This window comes from Labrus bergylta, chromosome 1 (assembly GCF_963930695.1).
Source record: "Labrus bergylta chromosome 1, fLabBer1.1, whole genome shotgun sequence".
In the NCBI taxonomy this organism is placed as follows: Eukaryota; Metazoa; Chordata; class Actinopteri; order Labriformes; family Labridae; genus Labrus; species Labrus bergylta.
The window spans coordinates 26,778,363-26,797,894 of NC_089195.1; the positions used below are offsets into that span (position 1 = coordinate 26,778,363).

Genomic DNA, 19,532 nt, shown 5'->3' on the forward strand with positions numbered 1-19,532 from the left:
AGAGTAACCTGGTTTCCATTAGGTCGATTCTATTGACTTGAGAGGCAGAGTGTGAAAACGAGTACAGTATAAAAGAAAAGTCACCATTGTTTTTTTTTAACCTCATCTATTATTGACCGTCCTCCAAGAATTGTGATTCTCTAAATGAAATAATCGCCCTCCATTTTCCCTCTTGCTTATTTGCTCTGTCACAGCAAAGCTGTTATGCAGGGGTGCGGGGTGAGCTCACTGTGAAACTGCGTCACTTTGCTCATGTGCCCTCGTAGAAGTGTTGGGAGGCAAATGAAAACAAAAAAAAAATGAGTTGAGTTGTGCGCCAAAAAATTCTTCGAAAGAGAATGAGCAGAAACATGAGGGGGCCGCGGCGAAAAGAGAGAAAATTGAAATTAAAGATGGAAACAGAGAAGCAGAGAGGCTCAACTCTCCTCATCACAGGCCAACAGATGTGTCCATGAGCTCTGGCCTTCTGATCACTGTACGCACCGAGTGGTGCAAAGCTTTGATGGCGGTTAGCTTTCGAAACGGCATAAACAAACGAGCAAAAAAACACAGCCCCCTCAAGCCCAGTGTAGATTTCCTCTGCTGTTGGTGCCAAGACACACAAACAACAGAGCGGCTGCAAATCCCATTAAACAGCGTGTGGGGTGAGAACACTGCTCACATTCAAAACAAATACCAAGTTAATATGTATTTAGACTGAGGAATAAATAATTCAAAACAGAGCAACTGATTCCAGTAGGGAAAACTTGTATTTAATTTGCAGGTATGCTCGCACGTGTCGCTATGAATAATGGGTCGCACACAGCAGGCGGGGGGCTCTGGGGCCCCTGCAGAACCATTTCTTTATTTTATGACAAACATCCCCTGAATACCAATCAGATATACTTCCTAAGTTTATTTCTTAGTTGTATTTATTAACTAGAAAGATTCCCTTAATAACCAAATGTGAACCAAATGTCCCATACTTCAAATTTAACAAATAGCATAGGTAGTTGGATAGTTAGCGCTGGCTGTCTAAGTCTGCTCACATTGCACCCTCTGTACTGACTCATGCCTCCTTTTGATTATGGCCTCAGCACCAAGCAGTAGTTGCTTGGTGCTGAGTAGAGTCGGAGTCCCTGCTGTGCTGAGCTGTGTGTTTCTTTGTGGGCAGTGACAGAGTCAGAGCCTACATGCTAAAGTGTTAACACCATACATATAATTCTACATTCATATCATTATCCCTTCAACATGGCTGGCTGACTAAACTCTTATTTCTGCTTTTTGGATTCAACATTTGATGTGTGTTATTTTTCTGATTTGTTTTTATTTTTTCTTCATGTGGATTTCAACAATAACATGTTTTAAAATTCAAATTGGTTGGAATAAAACAACAAACTTTTATAAATGTTAACCTCAAGACTTCAGCATTTCAGTCGGGTACTTCTTGTGAGCTCTCTCTCAGCTTGTGGTCCTGTGTAGTCAGTCCCTGCCTTGTTGTTGATTTGTGATTTACATGTTCAGGTTTATTGTAGCCAACACAGAATACTGCAAGTGAAGCTGCGCTGTAACTACTGCACTAACTCTAACTCTAACTACTGCTGTAATAGTTTCCCAATCAATAATAACACAGGTGAGTGCACTGTGCCACTAGAACTTTCTGACCTCAGGACATAAGGACAGTCATTAGCATATCTTTGCTGCTCATATTATTCCTGAACCCAATTGTTAAGGCATCAATTATTTACTTACTCATATAATTAATTGAGTAGTATGCCGCTGGTGCAAATGGAATGTCCATCATTAAGAGGGACCATGCAGTTTGGATTCTTCAGCTAATGCCCATGTAAGGAGTTCGATGGTCTCTGTCAAGTGTTCACCAATAAATCATGATCATCAGAGGTTAGGGTATTGCTGTAAATGCAATCACAATGCGTTACCATGTTCTTCTGCACATAAGAGCTGCAATAAACCAACACGTCTCCTAAACTCAACAATTTGGATTTTGAGATTCCTTTGCTAAAATTAGGGATCAAGGGCGGTTGGGGAGAGACAGTGAGGGATTTGGTCTGTATTCAAATTCACTCTGAAAAATGGCGTGACAAAAGAAGCGAACGAGTCGAAGAAGAAGAAAGAGGGAAGAGAGAGACAGGGGGCTTCTGAACACAAAGGAGAGCTGCAGCACCGGGGTAAACACATGAGCCAATTGGGACGTCAGGGGAGCAGGAAGGCACTTGGTGGAGCCCCCTCCTACCCCCTCCTCCCCTTGCTCTCTAGAATTCACTTATCCCCAAATCCCTTCCCCTACTTTACTGATAACAACAAGGAGCGGGCCTTGGGAGCTTAACATAGTGGCAAATCCGGCCGAGGGAGTGCTGTGCCAATACACTCTGCGACTCGGCTACGTCTGCAGGGATTAGAGCGCTTTCCGGGTTTCTTCACTGAGCGCGGCGTCTTGAAATGACTTTAATTTGTTTCATTTGAAATAAACTGCCCAGACACTCAGAGTTCAATTTTATGGATGACCTATCAACGGTGTTATCCAATCACTGTGTTAAGAGATGTTGTGTGTGCGTGTGTGTGTGTGTGTGTGTGTGTGTGTGTGCGTGTTGAACGGGCGTTATGTGTTTGGCTTGCTGAGCATTAACGGCCGTGTTTTAAAGACTGAGAGTTTCTGTCGTCATGTTCTAATAGAAAGAGACACTATGTCCAGGTCTACTTCCCCAGTGTGTGTTTTTTTTTCCTCTGCTTCCTCATTATGCATGTTTGCTCTAATAACTTAGCTTTATGCGTACGCAGAACAGAAGAGACAAGTGGAGCACCAGACAAGGCAAAGGCGAGGGAACAAAGGCCTCTGGGACAGCCCCAGACTTGATTTGATGTATTTTTTTCTACACAGAGCAAAAGAGAGAAATCCCGAAAGTGAGAGGGAGATAAAACGCCGGTGTCATGTGTGTGATACGCCAACAGGCTCGGAAGGATCACGGCTGTAAACCTCAATGTGCTCATGTCAGCTCCTATATGGAGAAAATGGATTACACTTTTTCTTGCCGGTTTGAATGGAAACACAAGTGTGCACTTGGCATGACGGGCGAAGCTTCATCCTGACACGCCAGGCTGAGGCTGACCGGGCAGATCACCAGGGGTTCACAGCAAACACATCTTTTATGGATGTGCCAGTCTTCTGCGTGTGCAAATGTTTAGCCTCTCAGGGCATAACAGTGTCTATGAGTGGAAAAACAGGCGATATCAATTAACTGTGTGAGAGGCTTTGTCGGAAAGCCAGATATATTATGTGATGTGAGAGACAACGCACACTTAATACACCAATTGGAGTAATACCATTATTTGACACTGCGATACATCACAGTGCATTTAGAGGATGTGAGCATGAGTGCATATCTTGCTAATTGAGGGTGCCTGAGTAAACATTACACACACCACCGTCACCCTATAATCCAATATATATCCGTAGAGCAACACGATATGACCAAGGGACACGCTGCTTATTTCAAACTGTTCCCAAGTAGAGCTGCCCACTCAAAGCACGGTTAAGTGCCAGGAAAAACTAGTGAACAGTTTGGTGCTGTGAGGCTCCTTTGTGTAGCGGCGCTGGTGCTAGCGGCTAAGCTCAGATGGCCCTGCAATGTACCGCTGCGGGAGCCTAAGTGGGCGTATACATAGAACAAACTCGAAGCACTTCAACACCCAGGACCCCCGCAGTCACTTTTGGAGGAGCTATTGTACACCCAACACTTGGGTCTCTTCTTTCTGTCACGCTTTGGAGTTGAAGTGGGTAAGATTTAAAAGTCTCTTCATCAATCAGGAGTTTTTTGAGTTAAGACGGATGTAAACTGTATTTTCTTTTATTATAAAGGGTTTGAAATACACAGGAACACAACTGTGATTTTCTTACTTTTTTATCTTAATGTATGTTGTGTTGCTGATCTGTTTCAGGTCAATACAATCTAAGATTGGGTGTGCCTGAACTAGTGTTCATCTTCAATAGTAAATGGACTTAAGCTTGTATAGTGCTTTTCTTCTGACTAATGCATTAACTTATCTAGCTTTATATTGACAAACCAGATATTAATATGAACTGTCATGGTGAGTCACTTCATTGTGCATTTCCTGTTTTTCTTTTTTTTTCTTTTTTTTAAATTAAATTTTACTTTTGTTTTACCAGGAAGTCCCTTTGAGTTGATCAATTATCAATGTTATGCTATGAGTAGCCATTCATTTTTCATCTGATGCTGTTTATAACAGTTACATAGTTTCACTTCAGTGTCAGTAATGTTCATCATGTTCTAACGTTGTTTTTCTGATAAATATCCAATAAAATCACAACCATTCCTATACAAAGCTATACTAAGCTGTACAAACAAGCTGAATAGCACGATACAATAACAATAATAAGCTGCTGTTTTAGTTGTATTTTGCTCTCCACTCTTTGTGCATCACCCCGCTGTGTGTATTGACTATGTAGAGACTCAGGCAGTATTATGCAGGCCTGTGCCACAGGGAGAGGCATTGGGCCAAGTCTTACTCCTGCCATCCACAATCCATTTAACACGCAACACACCGCTAGAGCTACTGTTCTGCTGGAGGGGAGCTATCGCTGATACCCTCTTAATGTACTTTAAGCTGGGCCCAAGTGAAAAATAGCTAATGTGCAACAAAGCTCCGACTCTGGTGATCACAACTGAAGCTTTGGCACAGCAATAAACTGTATTCTGTTATTGTTTGGCATCTTAAGGGACTTTGGTAATTATTCCTTTGTTTGCGATTGCAATTTTACACCTGCCATCCCTAAACAGTGTTTATTCAAATAATCCTGTTGTTACGATCATTATAATGGACTTTCATACTATTTAAGTGGAACTATTTGGACAATTTGAATTACTGGTATCAGGAAGAAGGGGCGAGCTCAAGCTTAATTGCACCTCAGCCTAATACTGAAACAATAACACAGCACTCTATTGGATGATGAATTTGGGATTTGACACAAGCAAAACAGATCTTTCATTTTTCTGTACTTTTTCTGTGAAGCACATTAGGGGTGCAGAAATGCAAAATCTTCTCTAATCGACTACTCTTCCCATTGTTAAAGCGAGTACTCGAGTAATCGTTTTGTAGTTCTTTTTTTTTTTTTTCTGTGATTCTTTTCCCCCACGGGAGGCCCCGCCCCCAACTATGACGCAATGCCAACTGTATCTATTGATTAATTTGAATCTTCGGGATTTGATTAATTGTTAGTAAGAGGCCTTTGTATTAACATTCAAAATACGACATGTCTTACTTCAACAGACAGCACACCTCAAATAAAAATTGGTTGTAAAGCGGTAATCGCAAAGTGAAAGTCTTTCTTTTTCTGTGGACTAAAAAGACAATTTGAACTGAACTTTCGTAGATCATATTGCATATTTCGTTTGTTTGGGACTTTTTGTTCATTGTGAATTCATAGGGGGGTTAATTAAAGGGATATTTTTGTTAGGGTAGCAGCGTACGGATCAACAACGGACGCGTTTCAGCACAGAGCCTTTATCAGCGCTTTGTTTGTCATCTATTTTCTCTTTTTCTTTTTGCGCCCGTGCTCCTTTTTTTCTGTTTTGAATTAGGCCTATCCTAGAACCCACAATGCAACAAGAAACATTTACAAAAATGTGTACTACAAAACGATTATTGATTAAAAAAAATTGTAACCGATTATTATTTAATGAACGAGTACTCCTAAAGCACATTCAATGTACTTTTTGTTCAGGGAGGAACCGAACATGAACTCACCCGAGCACTCTGTCCGGCAATAAGCTGATCATCTTCAGTCTGGACACTAGTCCTGCTGCGAGTGTCATAGTCCTCCTGCTCAAAGTCAGAGTCGTCCTCCAGCTCCTCTGGTGTCTGTGAGAAAACACAAAGTTGTAAAACAGTCAGAGAGGGATGGAGAATGAAAAAAATACATGACTCGTAAATTGACAGCTCAAAAGGACAATTTTCTTTGCCTTCATGCCTCATTGTGCAGGAATCCAGAGTAAGAGAAAGCATAGCCCTGTCTTGTCGTTTTCACTGTACAGAGCCTCATGGGGAGTTTTAGCTACAACCAAGCTTATTATATGACAGACAGCGAACTCAACACAATTACAATATTCAAATTTCAGACTGAGTTGCTCGCAACAAGTTTGACATTTTCCCAAAACACACTCGAATGAGGCAAAAAGAGCCCAAAACATAAAGGCTGAATTGACATTTTTGGCCACACCTCCTTACACAAACAAAGAGTTCTGTCAGAATAACAGTAAAGAGGTGACCGTCTTTAGAAATGCAGGAAAAGGCCTTGTTTTTCCATATTTAATTGTTAATACTTTTGCTTCAGTGAAAAGGCAAAAAGACACACGTTCCAAACATTTCAAGAATCTTTCTGGCATGGACAGAACAAGGGGAGGGTTATTTACATTTGGACAACTTGCATGTTTTCATTTTAAACAAAATCTTTTAACCCATTTGCAAAAAAAACCTGGTTAAACAAAGAAATACAAACATATGAAAAGGTTTTATGTTAAAGGCTCACACTGTAAGTTTGACACAAGAGAGGAGCAGTGTCAACAGAATGGTTTTAACTTCAGGCATAGTTCTGTTTCTTTGTTCATGTCATGAAAAGGGGGAAATACACAAAGAAAAGTGTGTGACTGTAATCAAAGAGTTATTTCTGCAAACACAAAGTGTACTTTGTAACAAAATGTTTGACTTTTGACAGTGTACACATCTCTGCCCGGAAGATCTGTGCACTGTCATCATATTCTAAGATATGTCATGTTTAATCATTGCTATGTGTTATCTGTTATTCCAAAAATCACATTAAAACAAGCAATGACAGCCCTTTGATCTGTTTCTTTTTTTACAAAGTTAAAATGGCATGCAGCATTATTCCACTGTGCTTGATATCTGCACAAGCATTCCCAGCACAAACAATTTCTGGTCTCTCATCAAATAAAATAAATTGGAATATAAATGAGTAATTTCTCTTGCATCTGCTCAATGTGAGAGACTAAGTGATTAATGGCTGAAGGGCTAATTAACATGAGTGTGGGATGCCAGCTAACTTACTAACACACACATGTTGATCACATGTTGCTGGCTCACCTCTGACTGGGCTACATCACCATGGTAACATATGCTGAATGGATTGTGCAGAAGACAGCACAAGATCAAAACATGCATGAAGAGTCAACACTCCTACATGATGCTGACATTTAAGAAAACCACCTGCATTCACAGCACGGTCACAGGTTTGACATGCAAAGAGCACAGCTACTCGACCTGCTGGAGTGTTGTTAGCTATAATAGGAAGATAAATAACAGCCTTCTAATCAGTTTTATTTATCCTTAGCAGGGAAAACAGAACCACTTTAAGTGTTTTGACCGAATTTGTCTATAAAAGTCGACAATCTAACAATCTATTCTACTGAAATGATCACAATTTCTTTTGGAATACACCTTGATTTATTTTGATTACATGAGTTACTCTTTATGTTATCTGCTATGTTTAAGTGCCAATATTTGTATTTCCTGTTTTTGTCTGAATGCATTCAGAGCAGGATTCCAAAGGGAATGATTCATTGTGAATATTATTTTCACGAGTACTCTGTCTTATTACTTTGACTGCTAACATACTACACAGACTGTTCGGTTTGCAGGGTGTGTCCTAACTACAGCTACATTGATATGAGAACTATTAGCAGCCTTCTGGAAAAAATACTTTTTTAGTTGGTTTTTAGTTTCGATAGTTGGTTTTAACATAAGTCCCGCCTCTGACAGGGCAAATAGCCAATCACAGTTCAGGATTTTTGGTGATTTTTGGCATGCCACCTCTTGCCACCCCTCTGTTGGTTGGCACGTGGCAGCTGCAGGCAAAGAGGTTTCTGGCAAAACCTCCGCCGCCAAGGAACACAGTAACACGGAATATTGTTCTGTTATCTAAAGGTTATTCGTCCGTTCACCTTGTTGTAATTTCAAAATATGATCACTTATTGCCTTGACACCCCTGGCAACCCCTCTGGACACGCCCCGCAGGCAGAGAGGTTTCTGGTGAATAAAAACCCACAGTAATGAGGTAGATTGTTTTGTTAATTAAGGGTTATTCTTCTGTTTACCTTGTTATAATTTCAAAATATGATTCAATTATTGTTATTGTAATAACATTTTCACGATAGTTAAGTCTCTCTCTTGGTAAACTAAACCCCTGTGCAGTGCTGTGGCTTCTGATAAGCCTTTATATTTAGGAATCTCATATTAAATAAAGATGATTTATGAGTTTCATCATCTCGGTGGGATCTTATTCACAGCAACCTCAATTCTGTTCTGCTTGAGCTCTAAACTGCCAGTTGAACTTATTCATTTGTTGAGAAAAAGAAGGGAGTGTAAATACTGGATATATTAAAGTTGCTGGTCTCCAACCACTCTTCAATTTCATCCAAGGTCCATTCTATTGGTACTTCTATCTTCATAGCACTCCTCTGCTCTGTGCGTTTGTGACTGTGTGTATGTGGGTACATAAAGGCCAGGACAGAAGTGTTTTTGATAACTTTCATTAGAACTTCCCTCTCCTCTCCAGACCTGCCTCCATTTTTAAACACTGTGGAGAATTGGTTTCTTAATCCACCGACTGCTCATAAGATCTGTGCTGTAAAAATTCTAAAGGGGATATTACGCAGCTTAAGTAGGAGAAGAATAACACGGGCACAAAAAAATTGGGTACACAAAAAAAAACTATTAAGCATGGCCCCAACATTTGCTATCTATATGATAGAGTTAGACAGCAATGAAGGCAAGGATCTTCCAAGTAGTTTCCTCAGAAAGTAATTGAACTTGGATGGGATTATGAAGCCAGCTGGTCCCGGGCAGTTCAAAGCTGCCTGTTTTACATTATTTACCAACATCAAATTATTTTCCATAATTAGATTTTTTCCAGAGCTGCACTGGGAAACCTTCCAGCTTGCATAAAGTTGAATAAATGAATTACATGGTGAAGAGAGAAGGGCCAGTTGGGGTGAAAAATGCAGATACTGTATCATCAGAGTGGGTGTGTGACGCACAAGAGCTGCTGGTGTTTGCAGCTTTTTTTTTTTTGCTTCATGACGTGCTGTAAAATGTTGATGTGACGGGTGCAACTGCTCAAATGGGAATGCTTTTGAATTTAATTTCACTATCATGATTGTCTCTTCCTTTAAACTCATCGGCGACATTTTAGTCTGGAACACACTTTGCAAAACAAAAATGCCCCACAGGTGATTCTCTTAAATAAAAATGTTAATGCACAAACCTGACACACGCCTTTAAGTGTGACAAATTCTTCTTCACAAGAGTGAAGAGCAGAGGATTTAATGACCATACCACATTAAAGGGTCTGATTTTTATCTTTGTAAGAGGGGTATTTTCAAATAAGTAGGAGGCAAAAAACAGAATTGATGGACTAGCAATAAAGGGGATTATCAGTATGCATTCAATATTCTTTAAAACGTCTCAATGGCTGACCATACAAACACTTAGATATAAATACATCACATGTCTGCATTGACAAACAGCCAATCACATTTCTCATATATTGGAGACACCAACAATAATATAATTTACTGCCCTCCCTTGTGGTCAGCATTTTAAACACTCAAAAAAAGAGAGACTTTTTTAAATTTGGAGTGCTGGACCTACCCTGATCATGAGGACGGCTTTCCGGATGTCACGGACGCCATCATAGACCAAACGGGAGGCATCGATGAACTCGTTCTCCTCAAAGGCCTGCGGGGGGTTTGTACTCAGTGCCTCGATAGCAACCTCCACTTGTTCAGCAAAACGGGGCATGACTGCAGGGAGACATGAGAGAGGGAGGGAGGTTAAGAACAAAATAAAAACAAAAATGAGTCAGGTGTAATACTTTTATTGGTAATCTGTAAGAATAGCTGTTAGTTTATTGATTAGAAAAAGAAAAATGGCAACGTGGAAGCAGAATTATTCATTTTGAGTTTCTACTTGAGGACTTGATAACAACCTCTTCAGCTGGAGTTTAACAAGCACAGGTTCTCTGCCTGCGTAGCCTCTGCTCACTTGTGCATTTCAGGTGAAGACAAGACGTCACCCTAAGTCTCTCTGTAAGCGACAATATGCCGTTCACACATTGCACGCCAATTAGCTATTTCACCTTGGCTTACCCAACAGGAAGATTGGCCTGTCTGTCACAAGATGTGTTTGTGCACACTAGCGTTTGACATGCAGTGTGTGTCATCTGTGTGTGCATGTGTGTAACCTGCAGAAAAGATTGCTGTGTGTGCTTTAGTGTAACAGTACGAGGACGGTAACTTGCAAGCTCAGCCTGTCAAATCACAATGCCCATGAAGGGAAACAAATTCATCAAAGTCTTTTGAGCCGCACAAAAGCCATGCGACAAAGGGAAGTCCCTATTGACCATAAAAATGGTTGGTTTTGTTGTCAGTATCAATCAGCCAGGCTCGATGGAAGCGCTTTATGCTCTTTGTGTGTTCAAATGAATTGTGCTGAATGTGAATAGACATTCAATGGTCAAGAATAAAAATGAATGTGTGAATATTAAACTGGCTCCATAATGTCAAGTTGAGTAAAATAATTGAAAGTGGGGTTGAATAATGTGTGGGGCTTATTTTTTTTAGATGGACTCCGTGCTGAGGCAAATTATCATTAGAAAGGCTGTGGCCAACCAGGCTGTCATCATCCGCAATAGGTTAGTCCATATGTATACTGCATGATCTATATGCAGGGGCTTTTTAAACAGCAGCAATTATACTGTTATTTGCTGTGAATTGTCATTAAGTTATATATCTAGGAATGATTTTAGACAAAGAAAGTGAATCTTTTGCTTTTTGAACTTACTGTATGTGGCTGCTTTGGCACACAGAAAAAATAAGTATGCATTAAGATGATATTAGAAGAGTAGATTTTTATGGAAGATAAAAAAAAAAAATGTAAGAGGATTAAAAAGAAGCAATGAGAAGAAAAATCTAATACAAGGGGAAAGACAAATAAAGCATGGGAGTTGGCTGGTGAGCCTCCACGTCAAAGCCTACTTTGCGATTGTATTATTCTTCCCCACACTTCCTGCCTCTTGTTCATGCAGAGTAAACTAAATCAATTAGGCAGCTTGCATTAAAGGTGTATCTGCAGTATACTTATTTGTGTGATATAAAACACAGGCTATATTTCACCAAACATAAAAGGCACTACAAAAAGTCTCTCCCTTTTTTCTTTTAATTTTTAATTCAGTTTAATCCACTTACTGGAGAAGCGTAAAATAGGCTTTTGGGAATTGCTGGGAAGGCGTTTTAAATAGAAATATTTAAATGTTCTCCAAGCTCTTAATGAGCAAAGTTGCTGATGGTAAGGAGCAATTTCACTCATTCCAGTTGAAAAATGATGAAGGGAATTAAATGTGACCATGTAGGAATGGATTTTTTTTCACCCCTTAGGCTTAAGCATAGTTAAAGCGAGAAGTTATGGAAGTACAATGCATGCTCAAAATCCTCACAGCAGAGATGGCGTGGCCCCTATGAGGTGTTTAACCAGCTCCAAACAGAACAAGATACACAGATTTTACGGCTAAAACTTAATTAGGACCGTTTAATTAACATAACACATTCAACGCAGTAAAATCAAGAGCACTTACACACAAAAGATGATATTAGCCTTTGAATTAAACCCTAAAATATCAAATATCACTTTTGTCTTTTTAACAATCTCGTGCTTCACCTCCTCACCACATTTTGTGGCCAAAAATTTTTCAGACTTTTAACATCCTGTTGCTAAACTCTAATACAAGATGCTGAAGACTTAATATTGAATTGCAGCTTCCATAGCAAAGCAGATCTGTGCTGTTAATGGTCCATACAAACCCCATTTACACTCTGCCCAAATACAGCAATGAACTACAGACAAGTTGTACCAATCTGGTTAGCTAGAGCACAAGCCACATAGCTGGCCCTGTTCTGGCTATTGGGTTAAAAAAATAAATAAATCTTCTTAAATGGAACCCAGGCCCCCATTTACAGACATTATGGTTTGAAATTGACAAAAAATCCTCACTTTGGCAGATTTGTATTAATTAAGAGTCCAGCTTAGAGTCAGAATGGGACTAGTCTGGTCCAACAGTTGGCTGAGTTATTACTATGTCATGGGCTGTGTGTGATCAGTGTTCTGGCTTCTAGATCTGAAACCATTTGGACTGTAATGTACTGCAGTATTTGGGACAACTATAAGTGGGCTGTTAGACATGTTTTTATGCCAGACCCATATGAGCATGGATTCCATGAAGATGACAAAGCATCAATAAGATCATTTAGTATGTGAGGCTGTTCAGTATTGTACTGCGATGTATGGATGACAAATGCTGTATATACTGACCTTTTTAAATACCATTTCACTTTGAATCATTGATCCATTTTAAATAGATGATGGATTAAATTAGCACTTGTTTTAGAAAGTGGTCACTACTTATGAACCCACAGAGAATGATCATGTCCTTACAGTTCCCCTCATGTCTACAGGGCTTCAGCGTGACTTACAGCCGCATGTTGTTGAATCCAACTCTTGCGCAGCAACATTACTGTTTTTCAGCAAAAATTTAAAAAAAAAGGCCTGATGTGTCATGCCTCCTCAGCACTATCCGGAACAGATAAAGCCTGCAGCTAACTGGTAACATATTGGAACATCCAGCAGCTAAAAAGCTTCAACATTTACTGGTTGCACTTCATAATTAATGTAACACAGAACAAAACTGTGATATCAGCCTTTACTTGTATATAAATCTGAGAGAAAATTAAATGTGATGAGATCAGGACTTTGGTGCTTCTGCTTTCAGTCTGTTTACTGCTGTGCTCTCCTCACTCTCACCTTGGTTAAAATGTTGCTCCGACCTCCTCACACTGCACTGCTACTCTCAAAGCAATTTCCTCATCAGCACTCTCTCCTACTGTAACTCCCACCTCTATTTGCGCACTGATTAAGAGACCTCACCTCCCATCCTTGCAGGTTATGAGTTTGCCATCTGTTTGCCATTCTGGCTCAAACCCGTCTCCCCCCCCCCCACATCATCATAACAATAGACACAAATATAAAGAGTGACTCATCCAGTTCAACAACTGTGCTCTGTACCATATAAAGTAATAAAGGTGCACTAATTCAGTATCTCCTGAATTAAAAATTGCTTCCTTTTTTTTATCCCCAGACACTGATGTTTCTTGTGTTGTTGCACTTGGCTCAATATTTATAGTAGGTTGCTTAATATTGGGCCAGCCAAAAAGTTTGCTCCTCAGAACTATTATTCCAAAAGTTGGCCGTGTAAAGTGTCCTTACTTATCCCTCAGTCCCTATTGAACTTCTTTAAGTGCACTTGATCCAATGATTTACAGGCATGACATGTGGGTGGCAGTGTGAGCATGTGTGTTATTACTCACTGCAAAACCCTGGCTAAATCCCATTTACTGTGCCCCGATGTAATAACAAGGAGCAACGCCAGCGTGCCTTTCTAAATGGCACACTGACTTAGGCCATATATCAGTTTTTTAATCTACCCTCTCCGGGCACCACATTAATGATCGACTTTAAAATTTGTCCCGTTTTTGAGGAGCAGATTAGTTTAAACACAGGGAGTTAGTGGGCAGAAAAAGTGTCTCGGGGAAGAAGAAGAAGGGAGAGGTGGGGGAAAAAGAGAGAGAAGCCATAACCACTTTCCCATTAGGCTATTGATTTTTCTCCCTCTCAAGGACACGCTTCATTCCTGGGCCTATGTGTGGACTGTCTGTCAGGAATCTATGGCTCAGCTTTACACTCAAGAGTTGTGTACCTTGGCTGCCTGTATAAGGCCCGGCCATATATCTGACCACACCTAGTATGAACAAGAAGGATGGGGCAAATTGAGACGAGGTCAAAGTGCAGGTAATTCTGATCTGAGCGTCTCTTGTTGGTGCGGCAGCTGTCAGAAATACAGGCAAGTGGGCACGGCTGGCATGAAATGCTGCGGGTATACAAACACACACAAAGGCCCAAGATAACTGTTTAAAACATGCACAACACAGAGAAAAAGGACAAAAAGGGGGACCACATCAATGAATTCCACTAAAATCCCCGCTCAAATCGCTTAGTGAAATCCTAGGTGACAGCTATTGATTTTTTGGTAGAGTCTAGTTAATTGGGCTCGGTACCCTCGGAAAAGTGTGTGGTCCTATATCCCTTTTCCTTTGTTCAGTTACACTTAATCATCTTTCCCCCCAGCTATAGATTTCTTCCTGACTGTGTGTTGGAATCCATAGACGTCAGGCCTGTGCGGACTGAGGGGAGAGGGAGGCAAAAGTTCACAAGGATCAATAAGTGCTTTATGGCCCAGATCAGATGTGCATGGTAGTCCCTAAAAACCCCCGACCGCCACCGCAAAGACGGAAATAGGAAGACGAAAAACAACAGCTCTTCATCAAAGAGAAATACAGGGCCAATGAAATGGTGGTGTAACAAAACAGCAGGTTCCCAACCTTAACGTCTCAATTAGCGCACACAATCAAAAGGAAACAAGGGCTCGTTAAAGAGTAAAACAGGAGTTCTCCTCAAGGCCGTGCAGCCAGTGTGACTTGCCTATTTGCTGCATACAGGATGTATATACACCATCTTAGTTCTTTTCTTTGAAAAATCAGGTGCTCTTTACTAGTGTATCCATTGTCAGGTCATCTGCTTTTGGTTTTTCAAGCATTAAGATGTTTATTGTCCTACCACAGCTGGGATTGGATAGAGCGGCTGCATCTGATTTTTATTTGAGTTAACAATAAAGCTTAAACGCTCAATTTTGATTGGTTAATTAGGTCATACAGGCCATATTAAGAAAAAGAAGAAGATGTATATATAGTCCACATTTCATACATAAAGCATAAGTCATACATAAATATGAGTCTTAAAACAAACACAAACAGGCAGATATGCACAAGCCATTTAAAGTGCACAGGGGCTCAGTTAAAAGCACAGTAGCTCAACCTACTTAAACATGTATGATTATTTAAACACAGATTGATCATTCTAATAAAAGACAGCAGTAAGGAGAAGGGTTTTAAGTCTCTTTTCTAAAGAGTTAAATGTTGGGGCATCTCTGTTTGGTGGAGCATTACGCCTTTTTGGAGCGTAGAAGATAAAAGCTGCTGCGCCTGCCTTCAATCTTATTCACGGGCCAACAAGGAGACCACTGATTGAAGATCTAAGGCTTCTTGTGTGCTTGTATGGTATGAGCCATTCTTTTAAGTAATTTGGGGCAGGGCCATGCAGTGCTTTATAAACAGTTAAAGGGATTTTAAAATCAATTCTGGTGTGCACTGGAAGCCAGTGCAGGGATTTACGAAAAGGTGTGATGTGTAGGGTTTTCTTGGTCCTGGTTAAAAAAAAGTGCAGCGGCATTCTGCAAATTCTGCAAATTCTGCAGTCATCTAATGGACCTTTTGGGGGAGTCCAGAAAAGAGAGTACTGCAATAGTCTAATGTGCTTGTAATGAATGCATGAAGTAGTTTTTCAGCGTCCGAGTGTGACAGGACGGCCCTCATTTTTGAGACGTTTTTGAGGTGAAGGACAGATGGTCTGCTTACATTAATGACATGGTTGTTGTGATACTTAAGGTCAGCTTCTATGATGACGCCAAGGTTTCTGGCAATGAACCAAGGTGGGCTGTGATTTTTTTGTTTGTGCTTTTGACCCTACAATGATACAGTCTGTTTATGAAGAACACACCTTTGCTACCAACTCAATTCTCATCACCGTCTTAAATGGACTACATCAGTCAGCATAATGTTGCAAAAAAGAGAAGCAATTAAAAGGGCAGGAAAAAAAAAACACAACCAAGCCAAGAGGGGTAAATGTCACAAATTACTAGTTAAATGTGACAATGTGGTAACTCTATGTTTAATGCCTGGTAAGGTTTACACGCCTGACTTTGTCCAAAGGATGGTATTGTTAGGAAGATCTTAATGACTGGCTCTGGTTTTCTTTTTGGGAGGAGGAGGAGGAGCAGATAAATGAATCACTTAACTAACTCTCGAGTTTGGGGCTCCAATATTCTGCACTAACGACAGAAGTCAACTCACATTGGATACTTTCTTGTGCTTTTGTGCCACCAATGTTCTTTTTCTTTGGACCTGCAAAATCTGGCATTGACAGTCAGTGAAATAAGTGAACTTCTGCCCAGTATTCAGTGGAAAGCTGTTCCAATTGAAATGGGTTTTCACAATTGGCATGATTTTTCTTTTTTTTAAATATAAAACATCAAATACAAACAAAAAAAAATCACTCATACAAATAATCAGTCTTAATTCAAAGAAAAGCCTGAAGCTGTAGAAGTGATTTCATGAAGGTGGCACCGGGGTTAAATTTGGTTCAGCTAATACATTTGTAAGAATTTTGAAAATCACTTCCTGGTTTTGCCTGTAGAGACAGCATATTCCTTTTAGTATAACTTTTATGAAAAGGAAGTCAAGATTGGACACAGGCAGCATGTTCGTGGCTTCTGGATTTGCTGCACTTGTGGCACCGCGTGGCACATCTGTTTTCATTTTGTTCATTCTGTTTAAACTGTAACAATCTTGCAAGTGAAATTCTATATTAAAGATGAGGGCAAGGAGGTGCATTTTCCTTGTTAATGTAGCCAATGGTGTAGTTTTAAAAGGTTCCAAGGTTAGCTGTAAAAGCACTGTAGGGTACCTTAATGTGTGGGTGGTTGAAAAAATCCATGAGGACTGCTGTTGGCAATGTTTCACTTTTGCCATTCATTTATGTACTGTAGAATGAGTTTCTCATTTAAAACCTTACTGTGTAAAGAAAATCACATGTAGGAATATGTATGGAGTTTGAAAGGGAATGGAGTTATTTAACAGAGTCTCATAGAAAAAGAAAGTCCTCTGTACACTGATCTCATCTTGTCAGGTGAATGTTGCTTTCAGCTGCTGCACATGTAAATATGTAAAACTGTGTTATGAAAGAAAGGTAAACTGTGCATCCAAGGCAGTTTTTCTTACGTTATTACTGTTTCCTATAAAGAATCTGTCTGGGCGTCTTTCAATTATACGCAGTTGGAGCTTGATATTATGATGTGAATTCTTAAAAAAACAAAACAGAAAAAAAAACATTGGAAAGAAAATTCAGTGGGCGATCAACATGAAGCAGCAACATCGACAGATTCAGATTTGTTGCTCACAGTAGGGCTGACATGATGCTTCTTGCTGACTCTTATAACAAGCTCCAAACGCCATGGAGGATTAATAAAACTGCAGCACTATTATAAAGTCTTCATTTGTGACAAGATTATGGTCATATAAAACTGACCCTAAGTGTCCACGAGATACTGCTGCTGTACCTCATCAATTAATTACACCAATTAGGCATGTTGAATTATGCAGTGAGGATAAGAATGTGCTTATGATACCATATAAGTAGGACTGTGTGTCGTCCATTATGTTGGAGGGAAGCATCAGAACAGACAGATGGCTGTGTAAACATGTGTCTCACCTAATGCTGTTTTTGACTTAGCAGCTAGCAGTGAGGGGAGCTGATTGTGTCTCCCAATTATCCTCGCAGATGAAAGTAACAAGCGAAACAATAGATATAGTGCCTCGCTAAATGGCCTCTAATGGAAGAGAAAGAAACCTGGGGAGGGATGGACAGAATAAATGACCTCTTTGCTTTTATCCTGATGTTTCTGCTTGTGCTCTTTTCATAATGGTGCACTTTTTTAAAGGCGTTACTGTCTACCTCTAATTGATTCAAGGAGCTATTTCATACAGCAAACAAATGTTTCTCAGGAAAATTGAGACACCATCAGACTGTTTGTTCTCTCTTGTCTTTAGACTTTCTGAACACAATGGACAGTAACATGTAACCTGGAACAAGCCTGCATTAATACAAAAAAGTGCACAGACCGCTCAATCTTTGCACCACCAGTGTTTTACAAGGTTGTACACAGTTGTAACTCAACCAGTGCAAAACCAGACTAGGAAATCAAGGAAGAAATATTTTGTGCAGACATTTTTTCAAGGTTTTGTTTTGCACTGGGTCTGCACTGGTTCTTTCGAACTCCAGGAAATATCCACAGCCTTGCTCTCTGATTTTGTACTCTGACAGAAGCCCCCACCTTCTCTCTCCTGCTCAGCTTTTAAAAATGACTCTACTAAAAGCCACCAATCTAGGTAGAAGCTTCACAACCTTAAACTGTATCAAAGGCTCACTGTGAAGTTTGGCTTCAAGTGGTGCAGTTGCTGACTGATTTACACAAGTCGTCTCCCTCGAGGATTACAGCAGCTGTATGTTCTGGCTACTGAAAAAAAAAAAAAATTCTACATACTTGACTCAACTTAACTTCAATGGGCTGTGAATGTTCCCGCACACTTCCTTTACCTAAAGAACTGATACCTGTGTGCTGGAAAACCCCAGAGAGACAGCTTAGGGACTCCTGGCTCTCCAGATTTGTTCAAGTACCAAGACCAACTCAGGGATTGGTGTTATCAGTGTGAAGTCTCGGCTTCCAGTCAGGTGTAGCATGACTCTATTTTGGTTTGGTCATCTGACTGCTTGTAGTGTTAATAAACAGCTGTTATTGTTGTAAGCGTGACATTTCTGTCCCTGTTACTTTTATTTTATAACAGCAAAAAAATGATAGGCTGTAGATTTACAGTAGAAATAATTCAATGTTACAAAGTATTACCAATGAAATCAATACTGAAAGTGATTTGATTTGATGATCTCCTAAGTAAAGAGTTTAGAGTTACCCTCTGGAGTTTTCTTGTAAACCAACAAAAGGCAATATTTTGTTGAACACTTATTCAGTAAAATGCACTGACTGCATACTTTAGCTTAAACAAATAAGTTTAGTGAAAATACTTCATCATGAAACCATTACTTAACTGATTTATGTTTTATATTAAACAATCATAAATCAAACTTTTTTCATGAATATCTATGTTTACTTGTCTTCTTAAATGCATTTATACTAATGTTGGCACGTTACTGCTGCCATTAATGGCTGAGATTTGTATTAAAGTATGACATTATTTGGTAAATAGTAACTGGACTTGAGCTAGTACAGCCCTTTTCTTGTGACTACTCAAAGCGTCTTTACGTCTAAAGGACACATCGGACATGTTGCTGCACGAGCTGGGGATTGAACCCCTGACCTTCCAGTTGAGAGACGACTGACTCTACCAACTGAGCCACAGCCGCCCTATTTGTAGGTTTTTCCATCGCATGATTTGCGAATGTTTTTGCATGTGCATGCTTTTTTTTTTATGTGTTGGGGTAAAACTAAATCAGAAATGGCCTTTTAGTGCTACTAGGGGTAAAGGACTTCACAGGAAACCTAAATGTTGCATACAAAGAATGCAATATGAAAGGAAAATTAAGCAGGAATGGGCTTAACTCACTCAGTGTCACATGCTGTTAGATAACATGTTGTTCCTGAGGCCTAAAAGGCTTGAAAACCAAGAAAACCTCAATGTTCAGAAGAGTACGTTTTGTGTAAACTA

The 19,532-nt window shown here is 39.9% G+C and overlaps 1 protein-coding gene across 1 annotated transcript in view; it reads right to left on the bottom strand.

Moving 5' to 3' along the window:
* ctnna2 (catenin (cadherin-associated protein), alpha 2) overlaps positions 1-19,532 on the bottom strand; it is a 337,796-nt gene that overhangs the window by 13,413 nt on the left and 304,851 nt on the right. The window contains exons 13-14 of the mRNA XM_065958018.1: positions 9,682-9,833; positions 5,764-5,877 (exon numbers count right to left, since the gene is read on the bottom strand). Of these exons, the coding sequence (XP_065814090.1) occupies positions 5,764-5,877; positions 9,682-9,833 (266 nt within the window). The remainder of the gene's footprint in view (positions 1-5,763; positions 5,878-9,681; positions 9,834-19,532) is intronic.